The sequence below is a fragment of the Pogona vitticeps genome, chromosome 4 (assembly GCF_051106095.1).
Source record: "Pogona vitticeps strain Pit_001003342236 chromosome 4, PviZW2.1, whole genome shotgun sequence".
Taxonomy (NCBI): Eukaryota; Metazoa; Chordata; class Lepidosauria; order Squamata; family Agamidae; genus Pogona; species Pogona vitticeps.
The window spans coordinates 103120432-103144848 of record NC_135786.1 but is presented as its reverse complement, the minus strand read 5'-3'; the positions used below and the strand labels follow the sequence as shown (position 1 = coordinate 103144848).

At 40.8% G+C, this 24417-nt stretch overlaps 1 protein-coding gene across 15 annotated transcripts in view; it reads left to right on the top strand.

Moving 5' to 3' along the window:
* PTPRC (protein tyrosine phosphatase receptor type C) overlaps nucleotides 1–24417 on the top strand; it is a 108237-nt gene that overhangs the window by 47620 nt on the left and 36200 nt on the right. For 2 of the 15 annotated variants that reach the window (XM_020784648.3, XM_078392288.1), the window contains 9 exons: nucleotides 5326–5367; nucleotides 7072–7251; nucleotides 8960–9088; nucleotides 12718–12819; nucleotides 14054–14077; nucleotides 16401–16637; nucleotides 18933–19046; nucleotides 19366–19518; nucleotides 24130–24276. In XM_020784648.3, coding sequence (XP_020640307.3) covers nucleotides 5326–5367; nucleotides 7072–7251; nucleotides 8960–9088; nucleotides 12718–12819; nucleotides 14054–14077; nucleotides 16401–16637; nucleotides 18933–19046; nucleotides 19366–19518; nucleotides 24130–24276 — 1128 coding nt within the window. Of the gene's footprint in view, nucleotides 1–5325; nucleotides 5368–7050; nucleotides 7252–8959; nucleotides 9089–12717; nucleotides 12820–14053; nucleotides 14078–16400; nucleotides 16638–18932; nucleotides 19047–19365; nucleotides 19519–24129; nucleotides 24277–24417 lie in introns of all 15 variants that reach the window. The other 13 variants (XM_020784647.3, XM_078392287.1, XM_020784645.3 and 10 more) reach the window with 7 other exon arrangements.

The window sequence follows — 24417 nt, the reverse complement described above, 5'->3', positions numbered from 1 at the left end:
AGACATAGATAAAGCAGGTACTGCAATATTGCCTTGAAAAAAGTACAGCAATAGGAAAGACAGTACAAAGTAAGCAGGGTTGTTTTTAGTAACTATGTATCCCTAAACGTTGAAACCACCAGATGGTTTCAAGGCACTGATAGAAAAACCACATCTGAAATTTTAATTCTGTCTCACCGAAATCATTCTGATTGGACGAAATCTTTTGCCTTGCTGATAATTTCCCTTCTTGACACTTAAACATGAAATTATCAATGGGGCAATGTGGTGTACAGCAGTCGTTCCCAACCTTGGGTCCCCAGATGTTCATGGACTACAACTCTCACCACTAATTGTGCCGGCCGGGCTTTCTGGGATCTGTAGTCAAAGAATGCTTGGTGACCCAAGACCGGGAACCACTAGTGTAGAGTATGAGTTATTCTGAACAGGTATGGGTAGGTAGTAGTTTATCACTAAATTCACTAGAGTGGTCAATTTCTGTAATTAATAAAATGCTTCTTGGGCAGCATCCAAAGGATTAGGCTTATAGACTTTATTTAAAACTGCCTCTGTGAGTTATGGATAACACAGAACTTATTGTTTGGTTCAAAACTTACAATGACATGAATCAAACCGGCAAAACAGACATTTTATTTGGATTTATGTTGGTCATATTGTAGTAGATTTGGGTCCAGGTCTAGAGAGCCAAATGTAACCTAGTCCAGTGGTCCCCAACCCTGGGCCTCCAGATGTTCCTGGACTTCAACTCCCAGAAAACCTGGCCAGCAGAGGTGGTGGTGAAGGCTTCTGGGAGTTGCAGTCCAAGAACATCTGGAGGCCCAAGGTTGGAGACCACTGACCTAGTTAGAAGCGAAGACAACCTGAAATATCTCTTGTCCTATTCAGGTGCTGAGAAGACATGTGGACATCACATGTGATGATGAGCAGGGAGTACTAGGCCTGCCCCTTTCATCATTTATTCAACATTTAAATATCACAACATCTTATATTGGAACCACACATTGACAGATTGTATCCATGTATGGTGTCTGCAGGAGCTACAGGTATGATGAGTTTTGAGCCAGAAGGAAATTTTCTTAAAGAAAAATTGGAGAGAGAAATCAATTCTGAGCCAGGGCTGAATCTTCTGAAAGAAAAACTGGCAACTAGTTAAAAAATAACTAGTCCCATAATATGGTGCAAGTTGGTCAGGGTACAAAAATCTACCATTCTTGTTCTTATTGATTTTCTATTTCCTGCTGACATTCTCATTACTTTTCATTTCTGCACTGAGGTGTGAAATCCCCCCCCCCAAAAAGATCTGTATATATTTTAGTATCTGCTTTCCCTCTCAAATATATGCATGGTTTGTATAAATGTTATCTCCTGCCAGGTATGGCAGCAATTTGAAAGCATTCACAACAGTTTTCTGTATCATTTGAGGTGTTAAAATGTAAGAGCTGCACTTTGCAGCAATTCATTTAAAAGCAGGAGAATGACAATGTAGTTGGCAAGGCCTCATGATAGGAAGCTGAAGTAAGATAGAGATGGGGAAATCCTGAAACCTGGGAGATGGCAACAAAATACTAGCACAGAAGACACGGAATTAATACATCATCATTCTGTTTGTTTCTTTGTTTTCTTGAGCACCTGTCTGTGCTGAATGCATCAACTTTGACTAAAGGTACAGGACATAAGAAGAAAATACACTGAAGTAAAAGGTGACTGGATGAGAGTTCGGATATTTAGTTTGGTGCTCTCATTTGAGGGTATGAGTCACTGCAGATTTGGCACCAAAGGCAAATGCTATTTTAGGGTGTATTAACAGAATTAATGGTCTCCAAATCCTGTGAGGTACCAGCTCCCTTCTATTCAGCACTGGTTAGGCCTCAGCTTGAGTACTGTGTCCAGTTCTGGATGCTGCACTTTAAGAAGGAAGTCAACAAAGTGGAACAAGTTCAGAGGGGAGCAGCAAGGGTGATCAGGGGACTGGAAATCAAGCCCAGTGAGGAAAGATTGAACGAATTGGGCATGTTTAGCTTTGAAAAAAAAAAGACTGAAGGGAGATATGATAGCAGTCCTCATATTCTTGAAATATCATCATATAGAGTAGCGGCCAGATCTGTTCTCAATCATCCCAAAGTGAAGGACACATAATAATAGGTTCAAGTTACAAGAAACCCAATTTTGGCCGAATATCAAGAAAAACTTCCTAACTGTTAGAGTGGCATGACAATGGAATCAATTATTTCAGTAGGTGGTGAGCTCTCCAACACTGGAGGCATTCAATGGGTCAGCTATACTTTAATCTGGATTCCATGCAGCAAGGGGTTGGACTCAATGGCCTTATAGGCCCCTAACAACTTGATTATTCTATGTGATTTGTGAGCTGGGAATTTCTTCTTCAGTGCAAGGAGGATTGGAGAAATCATTTGGTTTGTTTATGGCCCCCTTCTCCTGAATGACACTGTGTGGTTCTTTAGGTCTTCTTTGCCTGCAACATCCGTCAGGCCTAGTAGCCAGTATAACATAGGATAAGGGACCACAAGAATTGTAGATCAATAATATCTTCAAAGACAGAAAACATGAGAATGAACATAAACGTGACAAATGTCTTTGTTTCCAATGTGTTATAAATTCTGTGGAACATAGGTTAATGTCTCAAGTAACTCTTTGTGAGCTATTTGCTAGGGTGTGTGTCTGGGAAGGAATCTTGTATGTATTGGCTACCATACAATAAACTACCACTTTATTTTATGCTTTTTACAAGAAAGAAAAACTGCATAAAGTAACTGTCACTTTTTCAGTGGTTTCCACTGATTGGCAGGATTCAGCTCTTGCCTGTCATTGTTGTCCTATAGAATTTTCTCCTCTTTACAGCTGTCTCAGTTCAGCCTTTATACTGGAGAGATGAACAAATTCATTCCTAAACCCAAACCTTTTGAACTTCAAAAGGGCTGGGATCTCATGCCACTTTCTTTTGAGCATAGTTTAGATCATGACTATCAAACGCTTCAGCTATACTGGAGGCCCAGCGGTCTCTTTGGCTGTTGAAGGAAATGAGCCCGTTAAACTAGAAGCTCTGTCTTAATTTTTCAAAATACGTACGGCACGTTATTCTGTGCTAGGTGTTATATACCATGTGACAGATCACTAAGGAAGGGGATGAAAGAATTATACTAAGCGTATAAATGAGACGTGGTATGTTAAACTGTGTGAGGTGTGTATTATTAATACATGTGGGAAGATTGCTGGAAAAGAGCTTTGGGATTTATCCTTTCTGTTTTAGAAATCAGTTCTTGGTTATTGCTGGGCTTTCTGCATCACATAGTGTTCAACCATCAGAACTTCCTAGTGACCCAAATAATCTGGGTCACTGGCTACTTGAATCTTATACAGTGGTGCCTCGCTTAACAAGTGCACCGTATAACGAAGAATCCGTATAGCGATCCCTTTTTGGGGATCGCTATACGGAGCTGCCCCAATCGCCGCACTCGCTTTGCGACAATTGGGGTGTCCGGCGGCCATTTTGGAGCCGCCGAACAGCTGTTTGGCGGCTCCAAAATGGCTGCGGACGACCCGAAATGCCCCCCCGCAGCGTTTTCGCGACCTCGGTAAGCAAGGGGAGGGCGCGAAAACACTGACAGGGGACCATTTCGGGTCATCTGGTGGCCATTTTGGAGCCGCCGAACAGCTGTTCGGCGGCTCCAAAATGGCTGCCGGACCAGCGAAAACCGCTGGAGGGGTAAGTTTTGGCGCCTATTGGAACGCATTAAACTAAGTTTAATGCGTTCCAATAGGCTTTTCCTGCCCTGTACAGCGATGTTTTCGCATAGCGAAGGTTAATTCGGAACGGATTAACCTCGCTATGCGGGGCACCACTGTACTTAATTGTTTTTTGAACTCTTATGTATTTATTAGTCCTTAATATTACTTCTGTGTGCCACAAAGTAAGTGTCCCTGTGGTACAGGTCAGTACAGTTTTAAGGGTCTTATTTTGTCTTCGTGCTGTGTTCCACATGGATTTTGATGGGTTTATTAAATATTTCACATATCCCTTTTTTATTGCTTGTTTAATGTAACCTGTTCTGGAATGATACCAGCAGTGATTACCATCTGTCCACACTTTATGGATTCTGCTCTTTCTGGTTCCGCTTGTGAGGAGGAATCCAGTTGCCAGAAAAGCTGTGAATCCCACCCATAATGTGAGCAGAAAGGTTAGGTTGGGTTTCAGGTACTTCTGAGGGCCTTCTCGGTGGGGGCTCCCAGGATTTGGAGTGCACTGCCCCACGAAGCTAGGTTGCCACCCTCCCTCTTGTCCTTCTGTCATCAGGCAAAGATCTTCCTTTTTAGGCAGACTTTTAAGCAGTAAGTGTGAGGTCTCAAGAGATTTTTAAACTTAGAGATTTTTAAATTTTTTTATTGTTTTAAAATGTGTTTCTAATTTGTGGCTATTGATAAAAACACATTTTTACAGCATTTTCAAAATTTGTGATTGTTATACAGTGTTAATTGTCATGGGCCAACTTGGGTCCCTTATGAGGAGAGAGGTGGCATATATAGAGCTGTCTTGGCTAATTAAAATTATGCCATCAGTCCATTTTCTCAGATATGAAGGGTAGCTTGAATCACTTCTCCTGAACAGGAATGTGATTTTAGGTTCAATAACAAGCTATCCATAATGTATAGTTTGGCCCTAAGAAGAACTTTTGACACTATGAAGAAATTAGTGATTATGAAGCAGCTTGTGATGAAATCACTGAGTTAAGCCATCCATTTGCAGTTTGCTGTTATCAGTAGTGCAGATAATACCCATTCTACACACAGGGACCCTTTTATTTTTATTTGTCAGGCAGTAGAATTGGTGTATGGACTCAAGCAGTGTATGCATAATAAACTGAAGCTCATTCCCCACAAGGTGTGGGTGCAGCTGATAGATGGCTCATTATACAGTACGTGTTACAGTACATTATACAGTACTATTCACGGATAGTGGAATTTGCCGTGTTCTGGATGGAACTGAACTCCCCACAAATAATGATTGCCCAATGGTGGTTCTGGTGCATACCTTGGTCAGCTCCAAACTGGGTTCCATTGTAATGCTTTGAATACTGCCCTTCATTATAGTTCCTTTTGATGTTGTTTATAGTGTGATGTAAGGAACCATTTTGAGGGGTCCATGCAGCTGCACTGGCAGACCATACATTTAAAAATAACTAAAATATTATTATCACGTCATTCCTCGTTTTTAAACAAGTCCTACTTAAGGTTACCGCAACCTATTTGAGGAGGAGATTTGCAAACTGCATTTCAGGTTATAAACTTGTCTTCCTTCTTTCCTTCTAGACCAACCAAAAATTGGACCACCTTCCTCTGATTCTCCAAATGGTAAGAGAAGATCCTTCATTAAGTTATGTTTCTGTGAAATGTTAGCTATATGTTGGGCATGATCCAGTTCTACAGCAGATTCATCAGCAGATTCTTTTTGTGATCAGTCTAGGTTGGCAACATAGCATCGGGAAAAGGTACACATGCACTCACATTTTGCTGTCTCCTAATGTAGAACAGTGGAATGGTAGGAGTGGGGAGGAAAACAGGAAGAACTAGATCAGCCTCTGATTAATGTCTAAAATATGCACTGCATGAGGATTTGGCTCATTTATAATTTAAGTAGCCTAAAATGATACATTAAACTAAATTCATATGGGTGAACTTAGAAGGAACAAACAAGGACATGCTACCGAAGGACATGCTACTATAGTGAAGCTGCTGAAAATGGTTTCAGGAAGGACTTGGCCTTGTTACAAAGAAAACGACTTACGTACATTTGTTTTTACTCGTTGACCATGGCCTCTCTTCATTGCAACCCTGTTTGTCCACATTTAATCATTTCCCATTTCCATCTTTGTAAAATTTTGTGAGATGCTGTTCTGGTTTGGCTTCACAGTGTTGGTCCTCTATTTTTGATTTACTAATTCATCTTGGATTTTCTATTTAAATATTTGCCTGCATTAGTTGTGCCTTATTTGTCTTTTGTATTCACAAAAATGATTGTAGTAGGATTTTTTTTATTATTATTTCTTGGTGAAGCCACTCTATTGTATTTCAAGCAGATAGTTCAGCTCCCAGGAAACTTTGAAATAAAAGCTGCTGCAAAGTATTTGAAATGTTTTAAGACGCACACATATAAACTTGCTCTGCATAGAACATGAGAATTAATGTCCTATTGTTCTAATCCATGTTTATCCTAATCACAATTTATGAACCAAAAGGTGAAAATTACTCCAAATTAACTACTAAGGATTAAAAGGGTCCACATTTGTTCTGTGGTTTGCGTCTACAATGCCGTTGGGAGGATTCTTGTCACATCATCTATATTGCATACAGTCTTTAGAATATTATTTTCAGTCTCAAAAATGCCTCAGGCTTCTGAATACCCATGCCACAAACAGTCTCCATGGCCAACTTGCCCACAGTGTCTTGCTCTGTGGATTGACCTCTCAAAATGAGGTATTTGCAGCCAAGGGGAAGGTCAAGGAAGAAGACTTAGGGAAGGTGTGTCATCTGGTGTGTTCTTCCCCACAGGGGAAGAATTGTATGTCCTCTGACGTCATACAGCAGGACAGCTCACACCATCCCTGTCCATAGTCCTTTAGGTTAATCAATCAGCTACACAGAACATAGAGAATTTCACTAGTGGAACTACCAGTATTTTTGTTTGTGATGTACATCCATGCACTGCAGCTGTGATTCAGATACCTGCCCATCTAAACATGCAATTGCTTTTTGTATAGTAGACATCAGGAATCCAGTCAGGAAATCCAATATCATATCACATAGATTGACCCTTACTGGTATACGTGATGTGACATGTATCCGAGGGCCACATTTATTTATTTATTTTATTCATTTAAAACATTTTTACTTCACCTTTCTCCTCATAGTGTTCTCTGTAATTTTGCTTGCATAAACAGACTCCTGGGGTTTTGTCATTTTGTCCCATTCTGTTTAAGGCTCTGCTGTGTAACATGACTGAAATGTTGTTGTCCCCACCCCATCTGCTTGCCATAGGAAAAACAACTCTCTTTTCAGCTCCTGGCCCTTCATTCATACCTCCACTCTCCACTCCGCCCTCACCTGCAAGCACCCTGGAAACACATCCCAGCTCTTCAACGAAAGAAGCAGTGGTTCCTCCTTATCAGACCTCTAATTCTACTGAAAAGTCTGTTAGCAAAACCAATGCTACTTCTACTGCTTCCATCACCGTCACAGGTTTGCTTTGGAGAGTTTCCACAATACAGGTTGTACTGATTCAGGTGTCCTGCATTCCCTCAAGGGTGGGGGTGGAGAAGTATTAAATATTTCCAAGTTGAAATATTGGGTGGCTGGAAGCATTACTCTTGTGACTTGGATTTTATAATATGGCAATGCAATGCGGTAAATAATCGGGACAACCAACTGTGTAATCCATTGATAAGGAGGTAACTGTGGGTAAGTGGATAGGAAGTCTCTGTTTATTTAAATATAAAAGGCAATGAAACTTTGTACACAGATCAATGACTGAAGGTGGCTGTGTGGGCCCATTTCATTCATCCTTGCAGTGCTGGAAATCTTGAACCATAATGCTATTTCTTTGCTTGGCTAGCAGTGTGTATGAAAGGACACTCATGAATGCTGAACCAATTATAATGGCACTAAAAGCAAAGCATGCTGCTTATATACCACTCCATAGCACTTCAAGCACTCTCTGGGCGGTTTACACTAGAGAAGCACTTTGTGGTGTTTGGATGTGTGTTACATGTAATGTGTGATAGAGTTTCCTCCTCCTGTGGTTAGATTCAGCCATCATCACATGAAGGCCTGGCAGAAACCCATCTCATTTGAATATAACACATGACATGGTCCTGTGGTATTCCTCATTTTGGCTCCTGCACTTAATTGCAGCTGGATCTGTTGCTGTAAACAAAACAATAATGATTATCATTGAGCCATGACAATACTGTACAGGTTTTTTTGCAGGGCATAGTGCTGTCAAAAGGACAAGGTTCAAATTGGCTCTGCTGACAGTTCTAGATGTTGTGGTAGTTGGTGTGGTAGTAGCCCTGAAGGAAAGCATGAGCAGATTGCAAATGTGGCTGTACAATAAGACTGAATCTCCTGTAACAGGCGTGGCTCCAAACTAAGGCTGCAACCCCCAATAAAACATAAATACTGGGAGTTGTTTATCTCACTCTGAGGTTCTATAACTTTCTGGCACAGGGTCTATAAGACCATATATGATAATGAAGAGGATGAACCCTCAAATCTGAAAGTCTGATCTTAAAAGCGGGTTGATACAAAGTGAGTGAATGCAACCATGAAATTCTTTGCTGGGCCTTCATGTTCTAGGGCAGTGATGGTCAACCTTTTTGAGCCCAAGTGCCCAAACTGCAAAACAAAATCAACTTATTTATTTCAGAGTGCCAATACTGCAATTAAAACCCGAATGCTGAGGTTTTAGTTTAGAAAAAAACAACTGCTCCTTCACTGCAAGGGTTAAATGTTTGTTTGTTTGTTTCCTATGGGCAGTATTAAAAAATAAATACTTACTGGTCCTCCAATCCACCATTCGGCTAGATCAGTAATGGCCGCCATTGCACCCCTTCGCTGGATCACTGCACCAGCAGAGGGGAGTGCCGAAATCCAGGATTGGAGGATGGGTAAAGTATTTCTCTATGGCGACTTATGGCTTGTGTGCCCACAGAGACGGCTCTGTGTGCCAGCTGTGGCACATGTGCCATAGGTTCACCAACACTGTTCTAGGGTTTCTGCTAGTATTAGCGTTTTGAAGTCTTGCCACTGAATGAATGTCAGAAAGTTTGGTGACACCTCAGGAATGCCAGTCTCTCTCCTTTCCACTTAAGTTTCCTGACTGATCTTTTAATGCTTCCTGTTGCATACCAACAGTGATAATAAAATGACTTCACTTTTATCACTACAGAGACTTTTCCACCAAGCAATTCCTCCCTCACCACTCATGTGGACTCAAACTCTTCCATCATGCAGACATTCAGCAGCACTGCTGCCTTTCCTACGCTCTTGCCCTCCACCATCACGCATGCACCAGCAGGTTTGGCATGTTCTTTTCCATATATATCCCAGAGCATCCAAGAATTCGTAATTACTTGGTACACAGTACTCTTTCTATGCAATGGTTGAGTATTATCAGAGAGCAGAGGCACAAGCTTCGAGTGCAGTTTAATATTGTATAGGTTTTGGCCTGGCTGTGAGAAGTAAAATTGTGTGTATGGGCATGTATGTCTTGGTCCTTTCCCCAGTGATGCTATCCCTATTCTCAGCTTTGCCATGTTGAGTGGCAGTGTCTGAAAAGGACAATGATAACACATGTAGAATGGCCAGGTTGGGGCCAATGCACACTTTGTATGTGTTTATGTATCCTTTATGAACATATTATCTAAGCTAGTCTATTGTAGAATGTGCTTCTGTTTTTGAGTTTTGAAATGGCAAGTTAGTGCCCACCTTAAAGTTTCAAGACATGCCCTTTAGCATGGATCCTAAAGAGGCAGGGCCACCCTGGACAGTCATGTTTTCCAAGCATGAGATAATTCTGATCTGGCATATTTTTTCCTGACATTTTAGAATCAGGTCCAACCAGTAATTTGCTTTTCAAATAAACCCAATATCTGAAAGCCTGACTCCAGAATGGCATGGTATAAAGTCTAGTTGTGACAACCTACTGGTGTGCAGTTATGGGAAACAAGTTGCTTGGTTTTTGATCGCCCCAGTCTTGTGACTTGCACATTGTTCTACTGCTGATTCTACTGTGTCACAACAATGTTTTAAAGACACATGCAAAGAAATGGTTAAAAAAAACCTGAACCCCAATATTATCAACTCATAAATGTTTTGCAGAAATAAGTCTGCATGCATTTTAAATATTTAAGTCCTCAAAATGTCGAACTTTATTTGCTTTTTAACAAGCTAGAGCATAATCAACAATAATGATCTCTTTTACAAAATCTTGAGGATTTTGCTTTGCATAAAGTATAATATAAGAACCAAAATTTAATTGCTAGTCCCATCCAGAGTATGTGCATGGAATCACCTGTTGAATGGCAAGTGAATATCTATGTAAATGCCACTTATTCCATAATTCTACTGTAGTTGGGACAAGCAACAGGATATAGGCCAAGCAGTTAAAATACTCTACAATATAGTAGCTGTCTCTAAACACTTATGTACATGAAGATAAGCAGCATTGACTTCAGTAGGATTTACTCCTAATTAAGAGGTGTGTCAAATTGTGACCTTATGAAATCAGCTCCAGAGCTGCTTGTGTAGGACCTTTGGTCGGGCAATGCTGACATAAATATCCAGTTCCCATGGCCAGTGTGAACCAAGTAAAGGTTTTGTAACATCATAATATACATACTGTATTACTAAAATACAGTGTTGAAGAATTCAAGCTTTAATACTCAATAGTTAGCTAATAAGTAAGGATTTCTTAAACTGAGATTAGGAGCTATGACCATTTGGGCCATTTCTGTTTAATATAAAAAGTGAATTAATGTGAATTCTCTATAAATGGGAAAGATATAGTTGAATTGAAATACTGTATTTTTCGCTCGATAAGACACACCTCTCCATAAGACACACCAAATTTTTAGGAGAAGAAAACAGGAAAAAAATAATGTTTTCTTCTCCTAAAAACTGTTGAGCCTTATGGAGAGGTCCGTCTTATGGAACACACCCTAGGACCCTTTGGAGGCTCACCCCCCCCCCCACGGAGGCCACCTTCTGGGACTTTTCTGAAGCTTCCCAAGCCTCAAAAGAGTCCCAGAAGGTGGCGGTTTCGCCCCCTCTGGCCCTACAGGGGGGCAGGATGAGCCTCCAAAGGGTGTGTTCTAGGACCCTTTAGAGACTCACCCTGCCCCCCCGGGGGTCAGAGGGGGCATAATCGCCACCTTCTGGGAGTCTTCTGAAGCTTCCCAAGCCTCAAAAGACTCCCAGAAGGTGGTGATTTCACCATCACTGGCCCAGGACCCTTGCGAGGCTCTCCTCACCCCCCCACAGGGCCAGCGGGGCAAAATCACCAGCTTCTAGGACCTTTTCTGAGGTTTGAAAGGCTCAGAAAAGGTCCTAGAAGGTGGCGATTTCGCCCCGCTGGCCCTGTGGGGGGGGTGAGGAGAGCCTCGCAAGGGTCCTGGGCCAGTGATGGTGAAATCACCACCTTCTGGGAGTCTTTTGAGGCTTGGGAAGCTGGCCCCGTGGGGGCTGGAGGGAGCGTTGCAAGGGTCCTGGAAGGCTCACTTGGACCCGTGCGAGGCTCCCCCCATGGGGCCAGCAGGGGCGAAATCACCAGCTTCTAGGACCTTTTCTGAGGCTTGAAAGGCTCAGAAAAGGTCCTGGAAGCTGGCGATTTCACCCGCGCTGGCCCCGTGGGGGTGGGGGAGCATCGCAATGGTCCGAGTGAGCCTTCCAGGACCCTTGTGACGCTTCGCCCATCTGGAAGCTGGCGATTTCGGCTGCGCTGGCCACGTGGGGGTTGGGGGAGCGTCGCAAGGCTCCTGGAAGGCTCACTCGGACCCTTGCGACGCTCCCCCCATGGGGCCAGTGGGGGCGAAATCACGGCCTTCACTCTATAAGATGCACAGACTTCCCCCACACACTTTTTTGGGGGGAAAAGTGCATCTTATGGAGCAAAAAATACAGTAGCTTCACTCAGTCAGCCTGAAGGCCATATTAATTATCTATTTCCAGCTGATTTTATAGAACAGCCATACCTTTAAACAAATCAACAGGCTCTCTATAAATAGAACTGAAATCTCCAAATCTTTCTGTTCCAAAATTCACAAATATTTCCACTAAACCCTTATACGCTTTATAAAACCTGAAAGTGTTGTGCCTAGAATTAAAAAAGCAGGAAAGAAGAATAGACAGAAAATACGAAAAAGAAAAAGTATTTTTATGAAATGTTTTTGTGCACAACCGATGGCTTACTTTTGTTTTACTTTTTCTAATAAATATTTTAACTAGTGGTTCCTCAGACATAGGACCCATTAGTTGTTATGAACTACGGTTTACCATAGTGGGAATTAGTCTGTCCTGCATGAGTTCCTTCTGCTCTGGTATGACAATGAAGTAATCCGTGTCCAGTCAACCAAAATACAGTGTATCATCCAAAACTTAACTATGTTCAAGCTAGCCATGGGTAGACACTATTTTCAATAATTGCATTTTGAAGTTGGCTTGTTTCTAGCAAATCATAATTAACATTAACCAGGGTGTGTTGAATTTAGAATCCAAATGGAAGCAAACTCCTCCTTGTGACTATTTCAGGTGAAGATATGAAGCAGGGGAAAGAGATTACCCAAGCTTGAGGCATGCCTAGGTTAGTTCCCATAATAATGAGCCACAGTTTATCATGATATCTGTAGACAGCCCTGTGTTCACTATGGCTTGTTCCAAAGTAAGTGGAATAGGATTGCACATTAAATCCATATTAACAGCACAAACCTAGACCTGCTTTCTCAGACATACATCCCACTGTATTCAATAGGGCTTACTCCCAAGTAAGTACTGAGAAAACTGTAGCCTGGGATTTTAGTTTTGTTCTTGAAAGGGGAAATAATACATCATCTTTCCTCACAGCTGTATTTCAATATTGTTGCTGCTTATGAGGACATTGTAACAGTTATTTTTGGATGTAATGCTAACATTTTCTTTATTCCCTGGCAGATTATCCGATTAATTCTTCCATGCATGCCAGCACTTCAGCACCTACTGACATTCCGGCAAAAATCTCTCAAGTTCCTGCAGACACCACCTCTAGTCCAATAGGTGACAAACCTACACACATTTAAGAGCAATCTTAGCAATGCATGCATGCATATAGCTTTGAATGCTGCCCACATTTGTTTGATCATTTTCCTGTGCGAGTGTTACAGAAACAAATGAGACTCATGCAAGACCTTAAGATTCTTAAGTCCAACTCCAGTCCCAGAATCTGGTCTAACAGCCAGGACTCACACCTGATATATGAAGAAATGGGATACTGACGCATCTTCACTGGTTTCTTCTATTAAAGAATTATCATAAACAAAGGCGGCACTCAGAGATAGTGTCCTAAAGTTGGGAACCACCACCAAAAAAGGCCATTTGCCATCAACTTCAACCCCTATCTAGTTGAGTACTCCAGATTAGCTCCCATAAAAGATAAAGTCCCAACCATCATATTTGGCAACTTAAGCCTTAGTTATAGAATTCAATGCTTTTCATTGAGGTCTAATTTTATTTCAGTAATACTTCCACAGGAAGTCTTTCTTATGGAACAGGCATAAAAGTGGTACATTTTGAGAATAATTTGTAATTTTGAATGACTGCAAATATAAGTATGTTCGAAAGATGCCACTGCACTGAGATGATGCCTGGCCAGAACAGAGGCTGTACTCTAAGATATAATCCCAAGCATCCATAGGGTCCAGCTTGGCACATGGTCCCCATTGGCTATGATATCTTGACAGAAAACCATGCATCTAACTGGAAAAGCTTCAACTTGTCCTAGGCCAGTGGTGCAAACCATTGACAAGGACGCTTGTGCCTGCTGAGTGACAAATGGTAACAAAACCTCAGCAAAAGCCACACATGGGGGCAAACTGAATTCTGCACTTTAAATCTGTCACATGTTTGTTAGCGTCTGATCCCATTTACTGGGCTAGGATCCAAATCATATCACTCCTACCAAGTTCTAAATCGTCATCATCATTGTTATCAGTTTTTATAATGCATTTATTTATTCTTTCGCTCAGTATCTGTCCTGCCTTTATTAGTTCACATAATTCTAATAGTTCACCTAATTTACAAAATGTTTGTTGACCAGTTAACCTGTTTACATTTAAATGCCAAGAAGAAACAACAGGTCACCCAGAGTATAGTCGTCAGAGTTCTGATGTTTTGTCTGTCTGTATGTCAATATACTGTATATATAAAAACTAAGGCTAATATTGAGCATTGCTTAATTCTTCTGTTCAGGATATGTACAACAAATAATCTCTTTGTTTATCTTTTTAAACAGCAGACATTCCTCGCAGAAACTGCAGTAAGTATGCATTCTGCCTCCAAAGACTGAATGTTGTTTTTTTCCAGTAGGAAAAGACATCTACTAATTTTATTAAAGGCTTTATTAATTCTTTGGTTGATTGTTCCATTAAGTCTCAGTAACCATCTAAATGCATAAGGAAATAAACATGTCATACGATTTAGTCAGGGTGAATAAAAATGGCATGACTGAAAATAAATAAGGAAGGACATTTCTGCAAACCAGAAGCAGGTACAGGGATTATATGCATGTGTGAATTATTCACACAAGACACATCCCTGTGTTTGCATACATATCAGCAAAAAATTTAGAGTGCAAAAGTCCCATCAAAGTCTCATTTATTTCTATGGACTGACTATTATTTGTTAATGAATGAATTTATTTGTTACGGTCAGGTGATCAGCTCATAAAGCATATTATATGGCTAAAATATACAAAATGCAATTTCAAAAGTGTACAATCGTTACTTGATAATTATGATTCTCATGTCTTTTCCTGAGCCAAAGAACTGTTTCAAAATCTCATTTTCCTGTGGTAGGATTAGGAGACAGACAGTGGATTACTTTGACATGGTTCCATTTTAGCATAAGATACCATACATTTGCATTATATCCTCAGTAATATGACAGAATCTATTTATTTATTTTTAGTATTTCTAAACATTTATTTATTCATAGTACCTGCATTTCTGTGCAGGCAGTTCTGAAAAACCAAACAAATTAAATGAATGGACCCCATCTGGATGTTCTTCAAGTAATTTAATGAGTAATAAATGAGCAGTATGAATTGTTTCAACTGTTGTTACTCTCATTAATACCTCCTTGAGACTGTGGGCCTTACTTTTGGACCTTACTTTTCCCAGCAGTGTCTGTGACAGCTGCTTTTGTCACTTGTTCTTTGTGACCACCATTTCCCCTCAGAATGACAGGGATGTTGCACTGTTCTGGCATATTCTGTGGTAAAACAGAGAATTCCCAATTTTATGTTTGTGGTGACTGGTTCCTCTTTCCATTCCAACCTTCCCTTGCTGAATGCATTGGAACAATGCCAAATCCGAGATGGAGAGGTTCAAGTCCTGGTCACCTGGAGATGACCACCAAAATTAGTGACAGGAAAGAGCCCTAAACGTAATTGAATGACAGATAACAAAATGGGCTAGAATTTAAATGAAATCAAATTAAATCATGGATTTGTTTTCATTTAAAGGGGATGGGGAGTTTGCTCACTTCCCACTTCCTATCCAGGACAGTGTGTTTCATCTTTACCATTGACTTCCAATAACCTTTTTCTACTGTCATCTGGCATCAGAACATAGTTGATTTTGATAAACAACAAATGACCCCAAGAAAAAGGCATTCCACCTTGCTATATTTGTACTCCTGACGTCACATCTCAACATGAGTACTGTACTCGTCTTTCATCACAGTCTGCACTTACACAACAACTGAAAAATAGCTTCTGAATTTCTGAAGCTACCAAAAAAAAGCATTGTGTATTGCAGAATGGAAACATTATGTTTTCATGCTGCCACTGAGCTCATTAAGACTATATGTTGTGTCCGGTGGTGTCATTCTGCTACCACAAAGATAAGACTCCTCCTGTTTTCCTCAAATGCAGTAGGTTTTGTTTGTGCTAATTGTGCTAGTCATCATGCTACATGCAACTGTTGAGCAATTGCTAGCAGAGCAACACCAAATCTGGTAAATTTTTCACTAGCCAAATATTGGCTATAACCATACAATAGCTGTTATACACGAGCCTTCTTGTTTCAGTCAGCTTATTCGTATATGAAAGTTTGTTTCATTGGCCCAAATGCTCTTTCACTTTAAAAGTACCTTTATCACCCTCTCCCTTTGGTTGAACAACCAAACATCTGCAAGAATAACAATGGAGGGGAACAAAGCCAGTTCCACAGACAAAAGCAGGAGCATGTTATCTTGAAGCCAACTGGTAGTACTGTCTAGACCAGACTCATTAATTCAATGTGATTTATAGAAATGTGAACTCAAGAATTGAATTATTGACCAAATCGTCTTGTGCACTTGTACAAACAGAAAGGAAATGATGTGACCTGCAGGGGGCAAATTGTACATTAATTAATGAGACCCTGCCTGGATTATTGGTCATGTGCCATTGATGTGTAGTGCCACTGTGCATTAACACCATCTTATGCCTGCATAACTGCGATTTTGGCCAACAGTTCATTTTAGTTAGGACTGTCAATTGGAGTTAGGTCTTTAAAAATAACTGTGGAATCAACCTGTGAATAATTATGTTTCAGAGTAAGAAGTGCTTCAACATTTCTTTCTTTTTCCTATCTTAGGCATTATTAATATCTCAATAGATCATTTTAAGTATGCTGATGGCAATGTTAGTGCAAAACTTCATGTGATGGGAGCTAAAGATCTGCAAAACGTTTACTGCAAATCATCACAGCATCTTGATTGTGTTTGGGAAAGTGGCTCAAACAATCTAGATAACCTTCAAGAATGTGAAACGTACAAAGTAGAAGCACAGTTTAATGGCTGCAAAAAACAAGTAAACATCACAGTCCCTCCTGGTAAGCACAGATTTATATTTATCAGAGCAAAATCTGGATTATGGTGGTTCTGCAAAGTATCTGAACCATAGCACTGAAATACTGGGGGAATCTACTAAATACAGTAATTATGTTGGGGACCATTTTGTCTGAAATCCTGTTGCTTAGCATAGTTAAGCCACCCTAGAGTAGACCCACTGAATCAATGGAGATTTGATTAGTCACTTCCTCTGAAAGTTCTATTTATTCAAATGAGCCTACTTTAGTCGTGACTTACAACACTAAAATAAGTCACAAATAGAGTAAGTCCATTTGAATCAATTGAACTTTTACAAGAGTTGACTCACCAAATCCCCACTGATTCAATGGACCTACTCTAGTGTGACTTACTATGCTAAGCAACAAGATTTCAGCCTTTTTGTGCATCTTAAGTAATTTACACTGATTTCCTGTGTTTATTAGCGTTTTGCCCCTGAAGCATGATGAGTATTTACCTGTATTTTCCTGGCATTCTGGTGATGCACAAAACAGCTCATTAATATCATGCAACATGCATTCTTTTCAAGAATGGAACAATAATAATGAGGACAACAGTATGGCTGCTACAAAATAATGAATGACACAATTTGTTCCTTTTAGAAAATATGTAACTGTCCAGGCTTTAAGAACAACTATCCCCAGATGAGAGGAGAATGTGGAGAATCTGGTACTTACCTACTATGAGGCTGTTGAAACGGGGGGTGGACCCTCAAAAGAAATGAGGTGGCTACACTAATCCAATCACTATCTGTCATTAAATAGCAGAAACTCCAATCCAGACATATAAGAGTTAAGCACGTAGAGTCCTCATCTCTAGAATAGATTCATCAAATGGAGCTGCTCAGCCCTGTTGCCTGTTCTTATGTATGGCTCTCACTTCATGGGATTTATGTGTGAAGGAGGTTCCCCCCCAGAGCATGTTAGGGCACATCATTTTTACACAGAAATAATGTTCATATAGAAAAATTGTCATAAGCAAAGTTGTGTCCCGTTCCCTCTGTGCAAATCTAGATTAAGTGAATTCACTAGATTTCTTGTAATACCAGTTTTTGAGTCGAAACAGTTTTTCTCTCTCTTTCCACTAGGATCTGTTAATCATGTAAAATATATACAATCACGTGAAAATGAAAGTATACCCTCTTTGAATTCTAAGGTTTTATGTATCAGGTCATCATAAAAATCATCTGGTCCTTAGCAGGTCTGAAAATTTGGTTAATAAACCTCTGATGAACAACGCGTGACACCATTCCATGATTTACTGTATTTGACAAAAATAAAGCCAAAATGGAGAAACCATGTGTGAAAAATTAAGTACACCTTACGATTCAATAGCTTGTAGAACCACCTTCAGCAGCAATAACTTGAAGTAATAATTTTCTGTATAACATTATCAGTCTCTCACATTGCTTTGGAGGAATTTTGGCCCACTCTTCTTTGCAACGCTGCTTCAGTTTATTGAGTGTTTGTGGGCATTTGTTTATGAACAGCTCTTGTAAGTTTCTGCCACAGCATTTCAATTGGGTTGAGGACTGGACTTCGACTGGGCAATTGCAACACCTTGATTCTTTTCTCTTTTTTTCAGCCATTACTGGTATGCTTGGGATCATTGTCCTCTTGCATGACCCAATTTCAGCCAAGCTTTAGCTGTTAGACACATGGTCTTACATTTGACTGTAGAATACTTTGGTATACAGAGAAGTTCATGACTGATTCAACGACTGCAGGGTGCCCAGGTCCTGTGGCTGCAAAACAAGCCCAGATCATCACCCTGTCCACCACCATGCTTAACAGTTGGCATGAATTGTTTGTGCTGATATGCTGTGTTTGGTTTTCACCAGATATGACATATACATTGTGGCCAAACATGTCCACTTTGGTCTTGTCTGTCCAAAGGACAACGTTCCAGAAATCTTGTGGTTTGTCCAGATGAAACTTTGTAAACCTAAGTCATGATGTCATCTTTTTAGAGAGAAGATTTATTCTCCTGGCAACCCTTCCAAACAAACCATACTTGCTCAGTCTTTTTCTAATTGTACTGCCATGAACTTCAATATTTCACATGCTAACTGAGGCCTGTAGAGTCTGAGATGTAGCTTTTGGTTTTTTATAATTTGTTTCACATGGCCGTAGGTGGACACTAATAAATGTCCTGGGTGACTGAGTAGGCCAGTGTTTTAAAATTGGGAACTCTCTATGGGATATAGAAATACATAAATTTGCCCACCATTTTTCAGAAAAGTGAATAACTAACCCTGAAATGATTCTTTCATTTTTCAGTTGGAAGCGATTTGACTGAATATAACAAAAGTAACACCAGTGTGACTTTATCCTGGGAACTGAGAAATCCGCCATGTTTTTCTTTCAAGTATTCCTATTGCTGTTATCCGCACAGTAAGATTTCTTACAAACTATTTAGATTTCTTTCTTAATTTGATGGAAAATTAAATGCATTTGGGAGCTTTGGGTTCTATTTAATCCTATATGTGAATATAGACAGAGATGAGGTGGGAGAGAAAAGTTTTTGAGAAAAATATAATAAATATAGAAATATATGAATTGCAGTTGTCCATTGCAAGCCAGAATACACACTTCTTTTTAAATATTTATTTAAACATTAGCATAGCTACAGACTTTCCTTCTCTGGTGTAGAGGATATTAACCTCCTGAATGCATAAAGTACATGGTAATGACATATTTCAATTTTTTGCAGAGATGACTAACAATTGTAGCAGCAGAGTGCAGGAGAACAGGCAAACGGTGGAAAATTTGTCTCCTAATAAAAAATATAATTGTACATCAAAAATATTTTTTAAAAATGAAGAAGTGCATAACAAAACCATCAAGATAAAAACAGATTTCGGAGGTGAGTATAATGCAGTTTTCCTGTTTTACCGGTTACTACATTCTCTTTCGTGGTGGCGCTGCGGATTAAACTGCAGAAGCCTCTGTGCTGTAAGGTCTGTAGCTCTTCAGCTGTAAGATCAAATCCACGTGACAGAGTGAGCTCCCGTCGCTTGTCCCAGTTCCCGCCAACCTAGCAGTTCGAAAGCATGTAAATGTGAGTAGATAAATAGGGACCACCTCGGTGGGAAGGTAACAGCGTTCCGTGTCTAAGTCGCACTGGCCATAGGACCACAGAAGATTGTCTTCAGAGAAACGCTGGCTCTATGGCTTGGAAACGGGTATGAGCACCGCCCCCTAGAGTCGAACACAACTGGACAAAAATTGTCAAGGGGAACCTTTACCTTTACCTTACATTCTCTTTCATCTCCAGACCCAAATCTTCACCATGAGGAAGGACATGTGTGAACACATCTATAACTAAAAGGGCACTTTTTGGATTGTTTGTATTATTGCAGGGGAGAGTAGCATCCGAGCTATGTGCGGAATGTAGGCCACGGAAATTCCCTGTTTTGGCCTATAGAGGCTGCTGGCCAAGCTCCACCCCCTTGCCCAAGTCTTGCTCTCTCACTCCTCTCAGTCGGAAAGGTGTCCCTTTATAGTTCCCTATCTCAGTGACAGATTATAATCTTGGATCCAGTGCTGGTTCCACATTTTGGTGGTGTCCTCAGTGGCTTCCCTTGGTGTCCCAGAGGGTCAGGGACACAAAATCTGTTGCTCAGTCTCCTCACTTTGGTCAGTGTTTATGCATTTGGAGCTGGGCTAAAAAGTCACAAGCTGTTGGCTTTTCTTTGCGAATGGTTCACATTGACGGGAGAAGGGTACAAAGCCAGACCGGGCTCACAGCATAACAAAGAGAGAGTTTTCAGCATTTGACCCTGCCATGGTTGACCCAACCAGAATCCATTATCACAAACACCCTTTGCTCAATCGACTGCGTACAATCAAAGGGAAGCACCCACGGCTGTCTTGAGGAGTGTGCTCCTATTAGACATAGCAGGCATGTTCTGACCTAGTGACCATGTTGACTAATGAACTGTGGGAGCTATAGTCTAAAATCCATTTCCCCACACACACATAGTGGGCATGGGTCAGAGTGGTGGTGGGAATTTGAGTCAGGAATGTGGTAGCTTATCTTTTTCTCCCTCCCCCCCCCCTGCACAATTCAGTTCCTCTCCTCTCACATGCCATTTTTCCCCTCAAGGTGGAATAGGTACATCAGGCCAACAGTAAAGGTAATGTGCAGTTTAACCCTCAGAGAGCAACTGCACTACTAGAGACATCAGTGAAGAAAGGTAGCAGGGCCTTCCGACTCTAGAAACTGATAACGGGCACCTGCTTAGTGGTGAACCTTAGCAGGTGCTTGATATGGGCCTTTCTGGGCTCTAAGTTTTATATTAAGAAATAAATCAAGTGTTGCATTTCTGATTTTTTTTTATTCTCAAGAGAACTGTATCAGTGGAGCCAGGGGAATAATTACAAAGTAGAAATGCTTCATATTGCATAAGGAACAGAACACTGCTAATAATACAAGGCGGAGCACATTCGTCCTTTAGATACCTCAGACTTCTTCCCCTAGAAGACCAAGTCAGCATGACCAGTTGTAAAGGATTAGGAGTTAAGTACAGTATCAGGTTACAAAGTCAACAGGAGTTTGATTCCCCACTGGGTCCTGGCAGAAAGAGTCAGCCTGTGTAATTTGGGGCATGGCACACAGTTCCGAAGCACTCCCAGAAGAAGAGAATGGTAAACCATTTCTGAGTGCTTTATATTGAGAAAACTGTGGGACAAGCCATCATAAGTCAGAACTGACCTGATGGTAAGTAATTACCGTATTTTTCCATGTATAAGACTATACTTTTGTCTAAAATCTTTAGACTAAAAATTGAGGGTCGTCTTATACATGGAAGTAAGCTGAGGAGAGAACAAAAACAAGTGGAGAGGACAGAAGGGATCAAAGTGATTCTGCAGCGCTTTTATCCCTTTCTCCCTACACTTGGTAAGCCCCACTTAGATTTCTTAATTTTGGATTAGAAAAGTGGGGGCGTCTTATACATGGGGGCATCATATACACAGAAAAACATGGTAAGTCAAATCCAAAACATCTAAAAGGCAGAAGGAGTAAGGACTGCTGCTTCAGAGCAAACAAATATGGGAAGAAAAATCTTTTTGCCATTAGAACCAGGCACTCTGCCCTACAAAACCCTTCTATGGATATTCTCCTGCACTTATGCAAATAAAAAATTACTTTTAGACTTTGGGCTGAACTAGACCGGAGAAGAGTCCAGTGCACATCTACTCAGAAATAAATCCCATTGGAATTTATTGCACAGATGTTGAAAACATTGTACAAATACTGAAAAGAAACCCAGATTGTATTGCCTTCTGGATGACAGATGCTAGAAATTATCAATCTCACAAGGCAGGCAGGGTGTTTAACCCCGTTCTTCATTGCTGTCCAATTTCTGAATAGAATTGATCACTGGAAATGCTATTTTCACTGGAAGAAAGTCCCTCTTTGGTGGGAAGTCCCTCGTGGTGGTGCACATCTTATCTTGCACTTGTTGTTCCTGCTTGTTGCTCACTGCTTGAGGCCCCAGTGAGACATCTGTTCATTTCCTTTAACTTCCGCATCCTGTAAGACTGTCTCATGAGTCATTTGCCTCTACTACATGAATGAATGAATGAATGAATGAATGAATAAGCTTTATTACGGTCACTGATCAGCAGATATATCCAATGTAACTAAAATAACACAAAAATACAATGAAAAGTAGCATAAGTTAGCAATAATAATATATGTATACAATCTGTTACAATATAACTAAATTAGATGGAGCTTCCTCAGTTTCATTGGACTGAGGAGTCCAGTAAATAAATTCAGTAAACTCTGTACCAACTCTAGTCTCATTGTCTTAAGTAGTGTAGCACAGGGGTCCCCAACCCCTGGTCCATGACCTAGCAGTGGTCCGCAGCCTAGGCAGGACCGGACCACGGACATAGATCTCCTGCCCCCCTGCAAGCACTCCCCTGCAAGCGTGACTCACGCATGTGCACAAGCGCGACCCATCCCTGCAAGCATGGCACTCCCGTGAGCACAACACCCCCCCTGCGAGCATGACATGTCCCCCGCACATGTGCACGAGCCTGACATACCCCCTGCGAGCGCAACACGGCCCCTTAGAGCGCAACATGCCCCCCCAGAAACGGTCCATGGTTGGGAAAAGGTTGGGGACCATTGGGTAGCATATAGAATATAGGGTGGCCAGTACCTCTACTGCATGAGGTTTGCCTATGTAAATCACTTGTGAAGGTTTTAAAAACTATTAAAACTCCTGTTAATCACAACTGTCAGCATAATGCAATCCATGTCAAGTTCGTTGGCGAGCTGCTGTAAATAAGGATGTCAGCATAGGTATCTGCTGTTGCATACCACATCAAGTGACTTGGTACAAAATGGCAAACACCTATGCTATCTCTTCATCAGTGAGATCTATGATCATTGTGTTATGCTGATGTAAAGACTCTGTGGGATTTGGCCTATCTGTTTTTCGTAATGTGCAGCATGGTTTACAGAACTATTTGCCACTGGATATAGTACCGTTTAAAAGGGGGGGAGCTGTTATGTCTTTATACATAATCCAATGGCAAGAGTAGATGAATCTTTAATTGACCATTTAAAAAATGAGAAATAAATGCTAGATTTCAGCCAATGCTAGTCTTCCTCAGGTTGGGCATTATTTATCTGTAGAGGAAAAAGGAATAGAAAAGCTCCCAAAACATACGGCTAGGTGTCTATGCCCAGCTTCAAAATGAGGACCACGAGGTCAAGCCAGGAATGTTGGTTTTCAGTTCCATCTCTGGCAATGTTGACTGAAACGTGCCAGATTGCCAGCTGCACAGCATTCTGTGTCTCCCATCCCCATTGCTTTACATTGAATCGAAAGGTTCCTTTCTTGGCTGGGGATTGGGGTGACACAGAAATGTGGTGAATCTCTTCTCAGAGGCATTGGGCTCAAATGTAGTTGACCTGCTAGGTGAGCCAGTGATAGCCAAAATCATAGTATTATCTGGTATTTGGAGAAGAGATTTTCTTCCATTTATAGTCCTGTTTAGGCAGCGCCCAGTGCCCATGCTTGATTGTAGATGGTGTTCTGGTAGCTGTTCAGGATATCCTCCATAATTCAACAAAAGGGGGGAAAATAAAATGTATGTAATCCTTATATGTAATCCAGAGGCATTCAACCATAAACAAAATCACAGACATTAGGTTTTTGCCTGTACAGGCCTTCATTAGACTGGACAACATTTATCTTTAGATGGTACAGGAAAGATATAATAATTGTTTTAGAATGGCAGAACTGAAAGGATCCTATGGATCATCAAGTGCAAGAGGCACAGTAGAGAATTGAATTCCCAACTTCTTGCTCCACAGCCTAATACCTGTACCACAGAGCTATCCAGAAGATTGTTTTTAAAAGGATCTTCCTCACAGTGTTGTTGTTACTGTTTTTAATATGTAAGACTACCTTTTTTTTTTCAAAGCATCCTTTTCTATGATTTCTTTTATCAGAACCAGGCAAACCTGAAAATGTTTCACGAACTGAAAGTGCAACCGACATATTAGTGTCTTGGAAGAAGCCAAAAAAGGATGATAATGGCCCTATTGATGGATACAATGTTACAGTCTGTGTTAAGAATAATGGGAACTGTATAGTCAGTAAGTACTTTGTACATGAACTTGCTGGAAAGCATATACCCAGACACGCACCCTGTTTGTTATGGCTGGGAAGAATTTAGCTAATCTGAGGCTGGAATATTGTCTGTTTTCCCATCCTGGTATTTGACCACAATCTTTTAG